The 17,946-nt window shown below is 42.0% G+C and overlaps 1 protein-coding gene across 13 annotated transcripts in view; it reads right to left on the bottom strand.

The window, feature by feature from the left end:
* The window catches only part of auts2a (activator of transcription and developmental regulator AUTS2 a), a 288,099-nt gene extending 271,644 nt beyond the window's left edge, over positions 1 to 16,455 (bottom strand). For 8 of the 13 annotated variants that reach the window (XM_054755140.1, XM_054755150.1, XM_054755147.1 and 5 more), the window contains exons 1-2: positions 14,229 to 16,448; positions 12,055 to 12,722 (exon numbers count right to left, since the gene is read on the bottom strand). In XM_054755140.1, the coding sequence (XP_054611115.1) occupies positions 12,055 to 12,333 (279 nt within the window). In that variant the 5' untranslated portion in view covers positions 12,334 to 12,722; positions 14,229 to 16,448. Of the gene's footprint in view, positions 1 to 12,054; positions 12,727 to 13,978; positions 14,171 to 14,228 lie in introns of those variants that run through there. The other 5 variants (XM_054755141.1, XM_054755144.1, XM_054755142.1 and 2 more) reach the window with 5 other exon arrangements.
* Between the last annotated feature and the right edge of the window lie 1,491 nt (positions 16,456 to 17,946).

The raw sequence follows: 17,946 nt of genomic DNA, 5'->3' as shown, positions 1-17,946 counted from the left end.
TCAAGATACACAAAAAGTCCTCCACAAAGCTTTGAGTGTAGGATCAATATTACAGAGAAAGCGGCCCATTAAGAGGACCAGACAGTGAAACAAGGGATGATCCTGTTGAGCAGATAAATGAGCAGGATGCAGGATAACTACACTCACACTAACAGTGGCAGGAAATCTAAGAAACACTAAAAGAAAGACTTCCATTCGGCTTCAGGATCGGCATTTGAAAGCTGGCCGATGTGCTAACAAATTTGCTCTGTGTAATTTGCAGCACTGGGTTATCGTGGCGCGCGCTCCAGGGAAACTCCATAACCCAAGAGTAAACACAGCAGGCTTTTGTGAAAGGCATAATACCTTGTCATGGGGTCTGCTTGTGGAGTGATAAGGCCTGGCGGTTAGTCTCCAGCTTGTTATTCCACAGCTTGCACAACATGGATGAAGATCTGCTTTGGGCTAAACTAAATCAACCCTAGAAGTGTGGACACGCACGCTTGATGTGTTTATACGCTTCACACATTCAGTGTAGCCGACTGAACAAAGAACAAGAGATGTCAGACATTAACATATTTCCAGTATCCCAAGCCAATTGCATAAGGGTGATGGACACCGACGCAGATCAGCAAATTCTTCATGAACTCGTCATATTACCCTTGAGGATACCTGGCTGTGAGGCTCTTTCTCTTCTCCGTAGTTCTTGTTTTTTTGCAACTCTTGTTTTGATTGATGCGTTCAATTTAGCATAGTTTTCACAGTTTCTCCGGATTCCCCATGACTATTTTCCGTACGAAGAGTGGCTGGTGCTTTTTTACGCACAAAAGGAGACATTTTGTGCATTTGTGTAAGAAGACCGACTACAAGGCAGGAAATTATATCACAAAGAAAGACGCCTGATTAGCTTAACTGCTGCATGCAAAGGTTGGTAGTGTAGGGTCCTATGAAATGCGTTTCATTTTTTTCCAAATTCCATTTTTTTACTTTTTACACTTAGTTTACCAGCATAGAGTGCACTTTTGTGACAGTAAAGAAAACGTCCGCCCAGTATATCAGAAGCGGATGTAGCTTGGCTGACTTCTGTTATGGGATGTCAGCCTTTGCACACACAAAATCCTCAACAAACTGCTCTTATTTTGAACGCTGTCATTTTGAAGGCCGGAAGTGTGCTGTGCGTGTTGATAATGTCTGCTGAAAGTTAACACGAGCTGTTCGCAGGAATACACGTGCCTCTCGTAAAACGCAACACGGTGTAAACACGCTAATACAGCCTGAGTCGCACACACACGGCCGCACTAGCATGCTCTGCTAAACTAAGCTAACCCCGCTAGCTTTCATTCACGCCCTGTAGGAGGGGAATTTCAAATTTTTTTTTTTTGGCAACTTTTGACCAATTTTTAGGTTGCCGTACCGACATGTTAAGTTCGGAAGGAGGCGGGCTAGTGCTTGCGATGAGATTCCGCCACAATTGAGTGGTCCGCCGCAGAAAAACTTCCCTACAATAACGTTCCTTCTCACGATGACAGCATTTCATTCACACAATGTCAATTTCTGTGAGATTCCGCGTTTAACAGTAGATTCCGTTTTCATTGGCCAATTCCGCAACTCCGTTAACACGGAAATCATAGAGTTCTAGTAGTGCTCTTTAAAATCTTGATAATTTGACATCGTGTTGCATATCCAATGGTAATGTGTTGCCAAGTGTCAGAAAGCTCAGTCCCAGTCACAAATCATGGGTTCTCAAACAGGGCAGTGACCGAAAACAATCAAAAACCCTCTCATTGGACTATTCTGAAGTGGCCTTCTTTGAGCCCTGATTTAAATCCAGTTGGACATCTCTGGACGGAGCTGAAACATCCATTCTGGAGAAAACACCCATCAAACCTGAGAGCTGAAGCACTTTGCTCATGAGGAGTGAGCCAAAGTACCTGAGTCTCATTGGGTCAGTTGAACAGATAGACAGGGGTCTAGAGAGTCAGCATAGCAGGTTGAGCTCTCAACGGGGCAGGGCTCTATCCTTATAAAACAGGCCCCGCGGTGCAAATACACACAAAAAAGGGAAGCTTTCCTCACTGCACTGCTATTAGCATGCAATGTGTGGTGAAGCATAAAAGGGTCTCTTGAGCAGAAAAAAAAATCAGCAAAAATGCATCATCATGGGGGCCATTACACACAACAGAGAGCAAGCGATTTCAGCCATGGCTCCACTTCAGACATACCATTTTCCAATCAGCATCCACAAACATTTATCTCCCTCAGCCACCAAACAAAGATTAGATGGCAATGAAAATGTCCTGCACTCAGTCAGCTGGTGGCAGAAACGGATGTGGAAACGTCTCCTGCTGAACTGAGGCACGTCCTTTATAACATTATTTAACTGGACAGCAAAAGACAGAACATTTGAACAATCAAAATGTTGGAAATGTGGCAATAATTAAAATATTGTGTGGCCTGTAGTATCTAGATACTGCAGTGGTGTGCAGTCAAGGCCAGCAAGGCCATCTCTGCTGGCCTAAACGCTATCAGAAGCACTGACATGCAGTACATTTTCAACCACAAATATGACCATTAATTAATTCATTCATTAATTATTGAAAAATCGCAATAGAGTGAGTGCAGGATGTTCGAACAGTGATGTAGTGAGTTTGTATTTTAGTTCATTTCGCAAATTTTATGCTTGAAAAAACAAAAAATACGTAAAATTTGCTTAAATATGCATATTTTTGACTAATAACAGGTCGTAGTCGACAGTGAATCAGGAATGATTAATTGCCGTATTTTCCGGACTATAAGTTGCTGAAGAGTATAAGTCGCACCAGCCAAAAATGCACAATGAAGAAGAAACAAAGCACATAATTCGCACTGGACTATAAGTCGCATTTTTGGGGGGGAAATTAATTTCACAAAATCACAGACCAAGAACAGACATTTCATGTTGAAAGGCAGGTTATAGTAATAATAATAAAATGGAGAACAACAGGCTAAATAGGCGTCTGTTAATGTAACGTGAATAGGTGGCATGTTAACCTAGCATATTAACACTTATTCAGATAACTACAGCCTAAACGACATAACATAACTAGTTTACTTGCAGCTTGTAATCTGCAGAACATGATTTTCTTCTCAGTCGTCTTTATGAGTTGATGTTTACTCCTGTACAAACTATCAGTGGTACAGGAGTGATAGGAGTAGCAGACCCTGGCACACAAGCCTAGAGCATATATTAGTCGCTCCGGAGTATAAGTCGCAGGACCAGCCAAACCATGAAAAACGTGCAACTTCTAGACCGGAAAACACGGTACTATATTTTGAAAAACCGTGGAGTGAAGCTGCAAAATTTGAAGCGCGATGTGTGGCGACTGTATGTGCACACCTATCATCTACATGAATGACCAAAATGTAGATTGCGGTATGAGCTTTTTATCCGTAAAGGTTTACACCTGCTCTTTGCAGTGGCACTCTAATCACTGAGCACATGTTTGTAACAGCTGAAGAGGTTTTCAAACGAGGCGGCGAAATAACAAACCAGAAGGGAAAGACAACAGCTGGGTTGTATAGCGTGTAACACAGCCCTGCGACGCTGACAGAGGAAGTTGTACTACTTAGTCTGCATGCAAGGCCAAAACAAGAATACAGAATTAGCAGTAAATACAATAGTTTCTGTTCAACCTGTTTGTAGAGTAATTTGAGATCAATGGGGTTCTGGTGAAGCACATGTCCAAATGAGAATGTTGTGTTGTCAACAATAAAGGATGCTGCACGCCGGAGCAAGGCAGGGTCCATATTTGGCACTGAGCCGGACAGCCTGACATCCGTGGCAGAGCAAAGGACACTGAGGAGGCTCCTTTCCATCACGGACAACCAGCATCATCCAATGCACAGCATCGTCTCCCAACAGAAGAGCAGTTTCAGTGGCAGATTACTATCACTGCCCTGCGCCACTGAAAGACCGGGCTGATTATTCCTCCCCCGCGCCATGTGGCTTTCCAACACAAGTGGGAGTGGGAGCAATAAAAACACACACAGGACTGCACTTATTACCGTATTATGTATTATTATTAGTAGTAGTAGTAGTAGTATGTATTATTATTATTATTATCATTATTATTATCATTATTATTATGTATTATTATTATTATTATTATGTATTATTGCACTACAAATTTGACAGGATCTGTTCCATATATATTTATTTATTTATTGTTACTGTGATAAGTGATTAAGTTCATGATGATATTTTTGCAGAGCTATCTATCTATCTATCTATCTATCTATCTATCTATAAGATAAAACTGTCAAGACTTGTCAAAACCTAGTCCTCACTCGGTCACGGGAGTATGCTGGAGCCATGTTAAATACTCTTGAGAAATGCGTTTATTGCTTTTGATACAGTGTACTGGCATTATTATGCCATATACAACCCCTGGCAAAAATGATGGAATCACCAGTCTCGGAGGATGTTCATTCAGTTGTTTAATTTTGTAGAAAAAAAGCAGATCACAGACATGACACAAAACTAAAGTCGTTTCAAATGGCAACTTTCTGGCTTTAAGAAACACTAAAAGAAATCAAGAAAAAAATATGTGGTAGTCAGTAACAGTTACTTTTTTAGACCAATCAGAGGGAAACAATTATGGAATCACTCAATTCTGAGGAAAAAATTATGGAATCATGAAAAAAAACAAAAGAATACTTCAACACACCACTAGTACTTTGTTGCACCACCTCTGGCTTTTATAACAGCTCGCAGTCTCAGAGGCATGGACTTAATGAGTGACAAACAGTACTCTTCATCAATCTGGCTCCAACTTTCTCTGATTGCTTTTGCCAGATCAGCTTTGCAGGTTGGAGCCTTGTCATGGACCATTTTCTTCAACTTCCACCACAGATTTTCAATTGGATTGAGATCCGGACTATTTGCAGGCCATGACATTGACCTTATGTGTCTTTCTTCAAGGAATGTTTTCACAGTTTTTGCTCTATGGCAAGATGCATTATCATCCTGAAAAATGATTTCATCGTCCCCAAACGCCCTTTCAATTGATGGGATAAGAAAAGTGTCCAAAATGTCAACGTAAACTTGTGCATTTATTGAAGATGTAATGACAGCCATCTCCCCAGTGCCTTTACCTGACATGCAGCCCCATATCATCAATGACTGTGGAAATGTGCATGTTTTCTTCAGGCAGTCGTCTTCATAAATCTCATTGGAACGGCACCAAACAAAAGTTCCAGCATCATCACCTTGCTCAATGCAGATTCACGATTCATCACTGAATATGACTTTCATCCAGTCATCCACGATTGCTTTTCCTTAGCTCATTGTAACCTTGTTTTTTTCTGTTTAGGTGTTAATGATGGCTTTCGTTTAGCTTTCCTGGATGTAAATCCCATTTCCTTTAGGCGGTTTCTTACAGTTCGGTCACAGACGTTGACTCCAGTTTCCTCCCATTTGTTCCTCCCATTTGTTTTGCTGTGCATTTTCTGTTTTCAAGACATATTGCTTTAAGTTTTCTGTCTTGACGCTTTGATGTCTTCCTTGGTCTACCAGTATGCTTGCCTTTAACAACCTTCCCATGTTGTTTGTACTTGGTCCAGATTTTAGACACAGCTGACTGTGAACAACCAACATCTTTTGCAACATTGCGTGATGATTTACCTTCTTTAAGAAGTTTGATAATCCTCTCCTTTGTTTCAATTGACATCTCTTGTGTTGGAGCCATGATTCATGTCAGTCTACTTGGTGCAACAGCTCTCCAAGGTGTGATCACTCCTGTTTAACTGCAGACTAACGAGCAGATCTAATCTGATGCAGGTGTTAGTTTTGGGAATGGAAATTTACAGGGTGATTCCATAATTTTTTCCTCAGAATTGAGTGATTCCAAAAATTGTTTCCCTCTGATTGGTCTAAAAAAGTAACTGTTACTGACTACCACATCTTTTTTTCTTGATTTCTTTTTGTGTTTCTTAAAGCCAGAAAGTTGCCATTTGAAATGACTTTAGTTTTGTGTCATGTCTGTGATCTGCTTTTTTTCTACAAATTTAAACAACTGAATGAACATCCTCCGAGACTGGTGATTCCATCATTTTTGCCAGGGGTTGTATTAATATCACATTAATGATCTCAAATAATGTTGACAATAATATCGTTTAGCAACAATCTGCAGGACAATTATCGTCCAGAAAATGTTGCTATTGTGACAGCCCTCAGCTCAGATAAACGCTTGAGGCCTGGAATGAAATACACATTACTCACACGGTATAGTGTTTACACACAGGTGCGTTTATGTTTGTGTCTGTGACAAAAGCTTGAAGAAAGCCCGTCTTGCTACCGATGTCTCTAAACAGTTTGAAATGCGATTTGTTTTCATCCTTTCAGAAACGAGCTGTCAATACATTTGATTTCACATTAACCCTCTTCTTGCGCTGACGTGCCAATCAATCCAAGTATTCTTCTCTACGTGCACTTAAACAGTTTTAAGAGCTGTGCAATGAAAATCAATTGTTTTTGAAATGCTGCCATTTTGAAATGTTGCCAACAGCATCATCCTACGCCGAACGTACGAGAAAAGAAGAAAATCAGCCTGCTCGGCTACAATTCATCATCTTCATTAGGACATAGTGTATGAGCGGAAAAAGCCTTGGTCGACATAATTGCGGCAGACTCCTGTTGTACTTTAAATGTCAATAACAATCTGTTAGTTAGCTGCTATTTGAAGGCCTGACAACTAAGCCCTTCATTTCATACCACCCACGTGCACCGTGAGGACTCCGCTTTAATCGACTGCACCGCAGCTGCTCATGTTTGAAATGTGCCACGTTTCCAAGTTCAGTGTGGCTTTGACACAAATAAAACAACTGATGGGTGCCCCTGCAACAATCAGAAGTACAGTGGGACCTTGGTTAGCGTCATTCCCGAAGGTCTGACTCTAACCGAAACGGACGCTAACCAAATCGATGTTTCGCATAAGAAAATCATGTAAATCCAATTCATCCGTTCCAGAAAGACACACGTTAACACAAAACATGGTTTTTATAGTTTTACAATTACAGTTGTCCCTCGTTTATCGTGGTGAATTGGTTCCGGACCTGACCGAGATGAGTGACTTTGCGCAAATTAGGATTTCTAAATGGAAGATTTTTATAGTTAGGGCATAGAAAACTTGTTTAAGACCTTCTAAATATGTTTTTAGCATTAGAGCCCTCTAAACATGGAATAACAATCCTATAGTCACGTTTACACCGGTATTACCCAATACAAGTGACATAATAATAGAAAGTCTCACGTATATACACGCAGCAATTATTTGATTTGATTTTATTACTGTTTTTGGCCAAATGTGGTTTGTTGTTGAGTGAGAAGTCCACAACACGTACTGTTCTCTTAACATAACATTCCAAAACATATTCTTCACTAGGGTTGGGCATCCTTTCAATTTGAACGATTCTGGTTCCAATTCTGATGACTCCTTTCCATTCCGGTTCCTCATGATTCTCGATTCCGATGCTTTTAAAAGGCACGGTCATGAAAGTTTGCATGGTTTAAATGAGGGTACTAACCACAGTTCTTTTTGGATGAAATGTCTGAATTGTTTAATGATATCAACTTGCAGGGCTATTTTCAACCAGTATATAAACACAGTAGCAAAGCATTCAACTAGAATAGAAAGGTTTCTATTACAAGAGTACACGCTCACAAAAGACGTTTACTTTTGAAAAGCAGCACACTTTGTTTGCTGTCTTAATGCTGGCGTAAGCTATTTTTTATGCCACCCTTAGTTTGTTAACATTTGATTGTGTCCATGCACCCACCCTCCACCCTCCAGGGATAACATTGTGTCCAAAAAAATCCCTGGCTTGAGGTCTTTTTCTTCAAGTCACACTTGGATAACAATGAAGACAAAGCGTGTGCGTACAAGAAGACACTCTACTGAATGGTAGCAGCCAAAACATGCTTCATCACCGCTTGACTTCAATCGATATCAAATTTCACGCTATGTCGGATCATAAAGAAAATGTCACAACCGCATGCATCACATGCTACTTGTAAATTCATGAGAGCTTAATCGTGGACAAGGCAGTCCCCTCTGTGACTTTGCAAAAGAGAAAAATGTCAAGCAAAGATATCAGCATGCACATGCGAAGCAGGCCTGGGAGCGGTGTTACTCCAGCATGGTGGTGACAGATGGAGAGTGCTAGCGTGTTCCTCCGGGGCTCTGACCTCATCAGAATTGAACTTCAGTCAAACAGGAGCCACTGGTGCTGTGATGTGCTGGTGTACAGCTCCACAGAGCGACATTCATCAAACCAAGAACAACACACATTACAACTGTAGCACTCCATTAACACAGGGGATCAAATGCTGAGTACCTTTTGGAGTACATGACTGAAACGACGCCACAAACAGCACAAAGGGCTACTTAAGGAAGACCAAAGAGCTGTTTGGTAATTGAATGTCAAGATCATATCAAGGTGTGTAGACAAAGCAGTGCAGTGCAATTATTACATTCAGGACTTGTGAATCTGTATGATTTACATCTAAACGAGATTGAATGAGTTATCACATTTTTTGGTTAAGAGCCAGACTGACACCATCAGCATTACTGCTCCAATGCCGTTTGTGGGAATGTGTTACATTAGAATAATGACACATTCCACCGAATGAACACGGACTGTCAAACCACAGTCGTCCCTATCGCGGTGTATTGGGTCCAGACCCGAACGTGATAACGTGAATTTCCGCAAAATAGAATTCAATATTAACAAGTGGAATATTTTCATTGTTAGAAAAACAGAAAATCAGTTATGTCTTTCTAAATACAGTTTTACCATTATTAGAGCCCTGTAGGCATGAAATAACACCCCTATGGTCACCTTTACACTCCTATTATTCACCGTTTACACCGCATTGTGCAACTCTCACGCGCAGGCTACGGCATCACTGCAGGGACACAAGAGACGGCCGCCACTTTAAGCATAGCATTCTACCGAGCTAACTAGTTAGCCTCCAATTTATTTATTCTAAACTTAAGACAGGGTTTCAAACAGAGTGGGGAAGAAGATAAGAAATGTCAAAGTAAGAAGCCAAAAACCTACCACTTCCACACTCAGAATTGCTAAATTATCCGCAGGGAGGGGGGACACACCGTGGCGAAAAATACAACATCTTGCAAGGACAACTGAGGAGCGAGAAGTCAAATTTTCATCCAGAGCAAAGAGGTCACTGAAGCGCCAGTACACGTCAGCTAGCTAACTGCTAACGAAATGGCAGTAGCAACAAAGCCGTATTCCGACAGTGAGTTTATTCAAACGTGCATGAAGGCTGCAGGCCTTGCGTGTCAAGCATTTGCCAACCTTAGTCTGACGAGGAACACCGTGGCAGGGAAGGTATCGGAACTATCGGCAGGCTTAGACAGACAGTTGAAACACAAAAGTCAAATCATTTATTGCATTTTCTCTTGCAATTGATGAGCGCACTGACATTACAGACGTACTTATTCCTTTATTCCTGCAAAAGTTGCCAAGTTTCGGGAGCAAAAACTGTAGTCTAGACATGACTAACACTTACGCACTTAAAGAAATGGCCCTGGAACTTCGTTTGGCGTCATTCATCTGTTCCAGAAGGTCAGACGCGAACCTAAACGTACTCTAACCGAATCAAAACAAAGCAAAAATATTACATGATAGTTTTACACGCAGAAAAAAATTCCAACTGCATATGACTGACAAATGAAAGGGATAAATGAACATTTAACGTCACTTTTACCTTAATTGAAGACGTGATTGTTGACAAATACGGCGAGCTTTGAATCTTGGTTTCAATAGTGTTCCTCACCCCTTTGGCTCCACTGTGGGTTATTTTGCAGCCATGATCAAAAGAAAAGCAGAGCCTTGTGGCAGAACTGTAGTAGTTAGCAAAGAACTGCAAAGCAAACTGCTGAGGACGTCATAAAGGGGCCACGGAGTTGGGGGACAATGACTGTTTCCATTGTGGTGCTGTGCTAACAGGCTGCTAACAAGGATGTTTTGTGATTAAAAACACGTTTTGGCATCAATTTTCCACACGCTAACTGGGGCGTACGCTAAGTTGAAGTTCCACTGTAATTATGTTATGATTGTACTGATCTCTTTACTGTGGCACTAAAGCGTTGAAGAATAAAAGCAAACCTCATTCAAGTATTTTGGTGGCCCTGTGATAGTAAACGACCTTTCAAACTAAAGCTCTGCTCATTGAAACCACTTGCTTTTCTGGTCGTCAACTAACCTTAATCTTTAAAAGTGCTTGAATATTTAAAGAAAAAAAGGCAGCATCGACAGACAGAAAGGGCTTTGGAAACAAGGTCACACTAAATGAGGAGATGGAAAGAACACATGCTCAGAAGGCCATGACTTTATTCATCTGAATCAAAGTGAAATAGCCTCTCGAGCAGTGAAAACGTTTGAATCCGACTATCATAATGACACAAGAGGACAAATGCAAATGCAGAGATCCCCAAGATGCGGTCACACCAACGCAACAAGAGATTATCACACATCGATAAGAAAGTGCAAGTCAGACTGTGTTATCCCTGGCAACCTGACCTTGTGACGATATCTACTGTATCATCGGGTACAAACCAAGTCTAGTAAAGGGGATTTGCCATGCTGTAAATAAGAAACAAGATCAGGCTGTTTGTTTATAAAAAGGCAAAGTATAGACCTGCTCTATAAGAAAGGTGTCTTTAAATGACTTCTGTTGAGATCTGGCACTACAGTAAACCTTCGCCCCAAGGATTCACTCCATCGTGGTTTTTCAAAACTATACTCATTAATAAATGATGCTGTTTCGTGTTTCAACACTGCCTATTATTAGCCAAAACATAGCCAAACATATTTTCCCTAAATTCAGCACTTTTAAGCATAAAAATGGCTGTGAACTGAAGTACAAATATAAGGCATTCAGAAGACACATTCAAAGATGCTGCAATCATCTGTGATATTCTCCACTGGTCACTAGGTGTCAGTAATGTTACTGTGATGTTTGATGAGACACACAAGCGCCAGACTTGATCGCAGGTTTCAACTGTCTCACAACGGGCACAATAATCACCGATAAAGACACGGGCGGTTGTTCAAACGCAACTTTGAACCCCCGACGAGTTTTAATTTATGTCTTAAAGGGCCTATTTTCTCTTATGTCTACTACTGCATATTGGGTAAACGAGTGTAGGGGTGACTATAGGTGTGTTATACCATGTCCAGAAGGCTCTAATGGTGTTAAAAATAGCATCGGAAACAGGTTTTCTACGCTCCAACTATGAAAATATTTGACTTACAATTGAGGGATCCTACTTTGTGGAAATTCACTTATCACAGTCGAGTCTGGAGCCAATTAATAGCAACAAACGAGGGATTACCGTACATAGAAAATACAGTTACTATTGTTATTAGTAGGGGAAACACAACGGTGTATCAAAGACATATTGGAACGTATGGGATTGATTTTGGAACCATGTGAGACATTACAGGAATCAATGGCAAAGAGGGCTGTTCTGCACGCTTGTTGCACACTGTTGTATTAGGAAAACGTGTCACCCATACAGTATATAACACAATATCCCACGACACGCTCTGATACGCGTCACATTTCAGACCAAAACATCACTGGAAGGCTGCCTGCGCCAAAAAGAGATCATAATTATTGCCACTCCGATTAAATTGTTGTGACAAGGATCAAATAGATTTTTTCCACTTGTGAGCGAAGGAAAGCACACCAGCCACTCCAAGCGAAGCAGAACATCCCACATGTGGAGTACCACTTTGCTGGAAAACTCTTGTGAAAATAAACCCAGAGCTGAACACACAAAAACAGCCGCCTCTCAGAGACATTGATAGTCATGTCTGGTGGAAGCGCTGCACTTAAAGTGATTCAGCACTCACATCATACCCAGCGTACGCTACAGTATAACGGTGGAGTCGAAACGCTGGCTTGAACAAGCACATTTGCACGAGATTTCCAACTGGACAGCGGAGCCAGACACACAACACAGAGAGAGAGTTCATAAGGTTATCGCTTGATGGTTCAGTACTTACCTCCAGAGCCTCCAAGGTCACGAACCCAGTGATGGAAAAGCCATCAATAATGTCCTCCTCAGCAGAAGTAGACTCCTTTCGTTTTCTCCGTGGCGGTCTAGGACGGGACGAGGAGGGCTTCCTGTCGCCCTCTCGCTCCGAGTCGGACGAGAAATGAAAGACAGAGCCCTTCACATGATTGTTACTTATCCAGTTTGATCTCCTTTCTCGAGTCCTCTCTGACCTTGACTTCCTCTTCTTGTGCAGGCCACTGGATCGAGGGCCATCCATGTCCTTCATGGGAAAGCTCCAGATAAACCCTTATCCTAATGAGAAGCAGTCTTCAAAGGCCCAACAGCGGAGGTGCTCCAACTCCACTCGAGTCCCAGAGGGGGTTTTCCAAGTGAATGTTATCGATAAGTTGGATCCAAGGTAACCACGTAATATCCAGCAGGTGAAGCCTTCTAAAGGGAAAGTAAAACTGCATTGAGGCAACCATCGGTCTCTAGCAGCAGTCCATCACATCCTTCAACAGCGTCGTAAAACTGATTGATGAAACAGCATAACAGCAAAGTTGTTTCTTCTGCAAAAGTATGCTGAGGGAGCAAGATCCACCACGGGGAGTGCAGCACGTTACGTCGCATCGCTCCTCATCTGCTGTTCTTCTTACACAAGGACTGCAAACCGGCCTTCCTGTCAGACAAGGAAAGAGAGAGCAAGCAATTTGCAACATGATCACTCAGAGTGCAACCGTGATTTGTAGTAAATGAGGCAGTTTTCCAAATGGTGTGGCAGACTATACAGACGTTTGTGCCATTCTCTTTAATGCAAGATGAATGTTTGATGAGGATGGCTACTGTCTCGTCTGGTGCCTTCGAATGTACTCGCACTCGGCCAGCTGTACCGCGCCTGGGCCCACTTTGCACCTGGTTACTGCGAGGGCTCCGATCCGAGCTCCTACGGCACGATTGGAAGAGGTGGGATTGCACGTGAGGGCTGCTCGCAAATTCTTACGGAATGACTCAAAACAGGACGAGAAATAATCCACAAAATCAGGGAATACAGCGATATGGAAGTGACGGTACAAGCAGTGTGAGGGCAGGGAGTGGACCGATGCGAGTACACCCGAAATCTTTCAGGCCATTAATCTTAATCTTTTTTCTAAAGATATAAAAACAGCTAAAAAGAGGCAGCAAAGAATGCATGTAATGGGACACACGTATTCCGCCTATAAAGCCTTCTGAAAAAAAGACCAACAACGCTCCATTTACATAATGTGGCCTGCATATTAACCAAGCTACTGCCACATTGTTATTATTATAGTTATTAACAGTAACGCCGAATAACTCTGGCTAGCTACTAGTCAGCTAGCAACAACCTTCACCGCACACTCGCACACAGCGCGCCAGCGACTCTCTCACGATGCCCCTGTCCGCTACCGAAAGTTAAGGCTACATATTGCCGCTGTGTTTTTGTTAACCTAGTTAACGCTAGGTGTACCATTCGTTTCTATGTTGCTATGTGAAATCAATGCGCCCAGGAAGGAAGTTCCGCTAATGCGTAAAATGACCAAAATACTGCAAGTATTACAGGTTATCATGAATGTGCCTGTTACTACATGCTCACAGCAAGGGTGTAAGACCATAAAACTTTTCTGGAGGTGTTTTAACAGCAGGCTTTGGTGCGTTCGTTTGCATGCATTAATTAGCTGCCTCTTTTTAGCTGTTTTTATGTCTTTAGAACGCACAGGAAAGAGAAAGACGTGTGTTCATGTCTCATGTGGATTGTGCAATTTTTATTTTATTTTTTTTTACATTTTTTAAAAGTTTTTCCACAGAAAAATTTGCCATCTCAATTGGACATCTGTCATTTATTACACATTGTGGTTTGTAATTGAGGTTATAACACAGACATGCACAGACTCACGATTAGGTACAGGACGTACAGTAAGAACGTAAGAAAGGTAGGAAACAAAGACAACTCCACGACTCAGGTCAACCACCAGTAGCGGACACCATTCAGGCTAACTAGAGAAGCGCTCGTTCCTGCGGAACTTCCTCCGCTCTGCAGGGGGCAACAGTGAGGTGTACGTGTCACGATGAAGCAGCAGCAGAAGATAAATCGCGTTTAAAGAAATGTCAACTCTAAAAACAAAACACAGAATAGTAATAATATTGTTAATACACAATGAAAACTTGCCAGGGAGCTGATGTGTTTACTTTGTAACCTGCGGAGGCACTTTCAGACGAAACATCACAACTTTGACAGGACTTTGGTGAGGCTGCAAAAAATTACGAGGGGGAGGGCTAACTAAATGAATTCATTAACATTTTTTAGGTAATTTACGCATGCACACATCATGGCAATCCACACCTCTCTGTCATGACGGTGCGTCCCCACAGATGTACACAGAGTCTAACACTGTAGAAACTTCATTCCTACCTTAACACATCAACAGCAGTACAATTCCATGCCCACATACGAATCTCCAACTCACACACACGTCTGTCTGTTCCTCCACGGGACAACACTCTGTCATTCTTCACCACACGACCGCGAGGTGCATTCGCAGACACTCTGAACTCCAAACATCAACACAATAAGAGCAGGTCGTAGGACACCACTGGGCGTCAGTGAGTAACAACAACTACTAAAGAGCGGCCAAGCAATCTTCTATGTCCCACACAAAAAACAACAATGCCTAAGATGGTCCACTTTAATTATGGAGGATAAAATTGTAGGCTCCAGCATACGCCCGCGACCTTAATAGGACAAGCGGCATAGAAAATGGATGGATGGATGGAGGGATGGATGGAGGGTAAAATTGCATTGTTTGAAAATGGCAATACTGGTCTAAATACTTTGAAATGCTCCAGCCTGCAGCTCATTTGGAGCTGTGACTAAACATACAGTATATTAAATATATGTCACCGTGTCTGTCATTTATCTTTTTGTTACAATGAAAATGGGCATATTTCAGACATTGGTGATTAATCATGATTAATTAATTCATAAACTGTGATTAATCTGATTGAAAACTGTCATAATTTGACAGCTCAAATATAAATAACTAGGCATGGGCCAGTTACCTGTTTCAAGGTATACCACGGCTTGAAAAAGTCTCGGTTTCAAAACCACTCAAAATGAGCGTCGTACCGTTTCTACGATATGGAGGTCCAGTGCGGCCACTACGTGGAAATACTTTGTCACGTCCTGGGCTTCGATGTGTTGCCAAAAGTTGTTAGCTGCCTCGTTAGCACTGAGCAGCGCCGGTGTCGGTCAACATATTAACAACACTCAACAACAAGCAACAACCACTTAATCAATCACATGACACGGAAACGGAGCTTTGTGGAAAAGTGCGACCAGCAACTATGGAATAATAACGTAGCATTACAGTGTTTTTGCCGAAGGTGACCACACCGGCCCATGCCTACCTGTAACCATCAAATAATTGTAGAATAACAAAAATAACAAAAACAGACCATCATCACATCACGATTTATTTCTAAAACTGCAAAAGCCTGTCCTTGAACAACAATACTGGTAGATGTTGTACACACAGCGGCATTGCAACTTTAATGCATCACCACACATGCCAGAACAATTTGTCACAGTCAACAAGCGTGTTCAACATCACATTGTCTCCTTGGACACAGGTTATCTTGTCATGTGACTCATTCTTGCAATGCACCTGGAGTGGAGCTCCTGCAAAGTGATTCAATCGTGCATAATTGCAACAAAAGCCCCCAAACACATTTGCTTCAGGGTGTATGTACTCAACATTCCTGCATGCAAATGTTTAACTATGCAGCAACCAGTGCAAAAAATAAAATAAGATATGCTGCTTCCTCTCTTCTCAGCCAAAAAGCAAATGCACCTTCACCACAATGAATGCATTCAACCTGATGTCCCGTGCAAGCACTCATCTGATGACACAAACACTGCACAAATAGCGACACACAAAAAACGCTCTCTAGTAGAAAACTGGTCTAGCACTCGCCCTGGCTTTTTATAGTCTAGTAAAAGACTCTTTCCCTTGTCTTCGCTCACAGTCTCTTTTTGTCTGCTCGGTGCTGTCAATAGAGATCTCCGGTTCTGTAATCCAGTCTAGCCCACAACAGCAGCCTACTGGCACTGCCTCCTGCCCGGGCAGCATTTTCCACCACAACACGCACACGCACACACACGCACACACACTACACGCAACAAAAGCAAGCCTCTTTTTTTTCTCTCTCTCCAAAACACGTCATGCAAAACCAAGAAATGCAAACCCGTGCGAGTGGGGGTGGGACCTTTCGGATAAGTTGCAGGTCTTCAGTCACTTATTTCATATAATAAAAGCACGAGTAGGTTTGGAGCTGACAAGATAGATCCCGCAAAGCCAACGCGCCCTCCTCTCTTCCCCCGCTCAGACTTCCAGGATCCCGGAGACGCGGGGACCGGGGCGCAGGGATATGGCGGTGCCGCAGTGCCGCTTGACAGGCTGCACGCTTCTTCCTCGGCGCAAATAGTCCTGTCGCACTTGGAAAGCGGATCCATTTTACAAGAGAGTCACAGTGGATGTTTGATAGGGCGATGGCATCTGAGGAGCGTGGAAACAAGAAGCGTGATGGTTCTGATAGACTTGATAAACATTTGATATCCAGGGAAGTTTATTGTTGTTGTTTAAGTGGTATCCCTCTGACTGTACAGTCAACACAGTCCAAGATAACATCAAGATGTTGCACAAAGAAATATGAGTCAGCACTACAACCAGTAGACCGAGTGACGGAGGAGACTGTCAGTGGAAGAACATGCTGTATTATATGTCCAATTATTCCATCCATCCTCAGGAGGTCCTGTTTTTGGTTTGTTTCTTCCGACAATTCTTAAGTTGGACTGTACACCAAAATTAACAACGAAGTTACTCACAATGTACACAGAACACATGAAGCACATACAAAATAGAGTCATAAAAAGATTAAGAATTAAATTAAAAACAAGAAAGAAAGAAATGAATAATCAAGAAATCCTCACTTTTCTCCTTGTGGTTGCATGTCGGGTTGCAAAACAGGGAGAGACAGGCTTATTGGGATGAGGAAGTGTCAATAATGAGAGCAATACACTGCTTAGTTTATCTTTGTCCATGTTTGGGCGGGAGGCAGGAGACACTGCAGGAAGAGGTGCAGAGTGTGAAAGGTCGAGACAGCTTTCTGTGCGGGTTACTGTGTGCAGCTGCTCTATAGGAGTCTCAAAAAATGTTAATAATATCGATTATCGACAATAATTTGTTGGACAATTATCGTCCAGCAAAGTTTCACAAACAAAACAAAACGAAAAAAACGCAGCAATTTGGGAAACGCCACAAATCGCGCTGCCAAAAGAAGGCACCAGTTTAACTCTGGTTTGTGGTATTATCACATATTTGTAAAGTCTTACTGACTTGAGATGTGATTTCTGCGGAATAAAAAGGCCTATTTTGAGAGAAAAACAAATAAAAATGTAAACATTCAGCCAGTTTGCGGGTCTGAGTGGGTCAGAGTGGGTCTGAACGCTGCATGGCAAATGTGCGGGCATCCACTGTACAGTCAAATTGTAAAAAGAGTGAAAAACAAACACGTACTCACCTTTATACAGCTCATGTGAATGCTAGAATACGGCGTAGGACCCCAAAGCAGAGACTGACAAACAATGAAGTATATCTAAACATATGTGGATAGAAATAATAATAAAACATGAAGTGAAACAATACCTCTCACTTTTGCACTAGACGGAAGTAATAAAAATATCCTGAGCGCGTATAATCATGATACTCTGTCGGGTTCTACATATGCCCCTCATGTTATTTACAGTATATGTGTTTGTTATGTGCCGAGTGTTGCAGGTGTCACAAACATGAATGAAGATAACTGATATTGATTGACTTATGCA

This window comes from Dunckerocampus dactyliophorus, chromosome 16, assembly GCF_027744805.1.
Source record: "Dunckerocampus dactyliophorus isolate RoL2022-P2 chromosome 16, RoL_Ddac_1.1, whole genome shotgun sequence".
Taxonomy (NCBI): Eukaryota; Metazoa; Chordata; class Actinopteri; order Syngnathiformes; family Syngnathidae; genus Dunckerocampus; species Dunckerocampus dactyliophorus.
The sequence above is the reverse complement of the archived record's forward strand: the minus strand, read 5'-3'. Positions and strand labels throughout refer to the sequence as shown.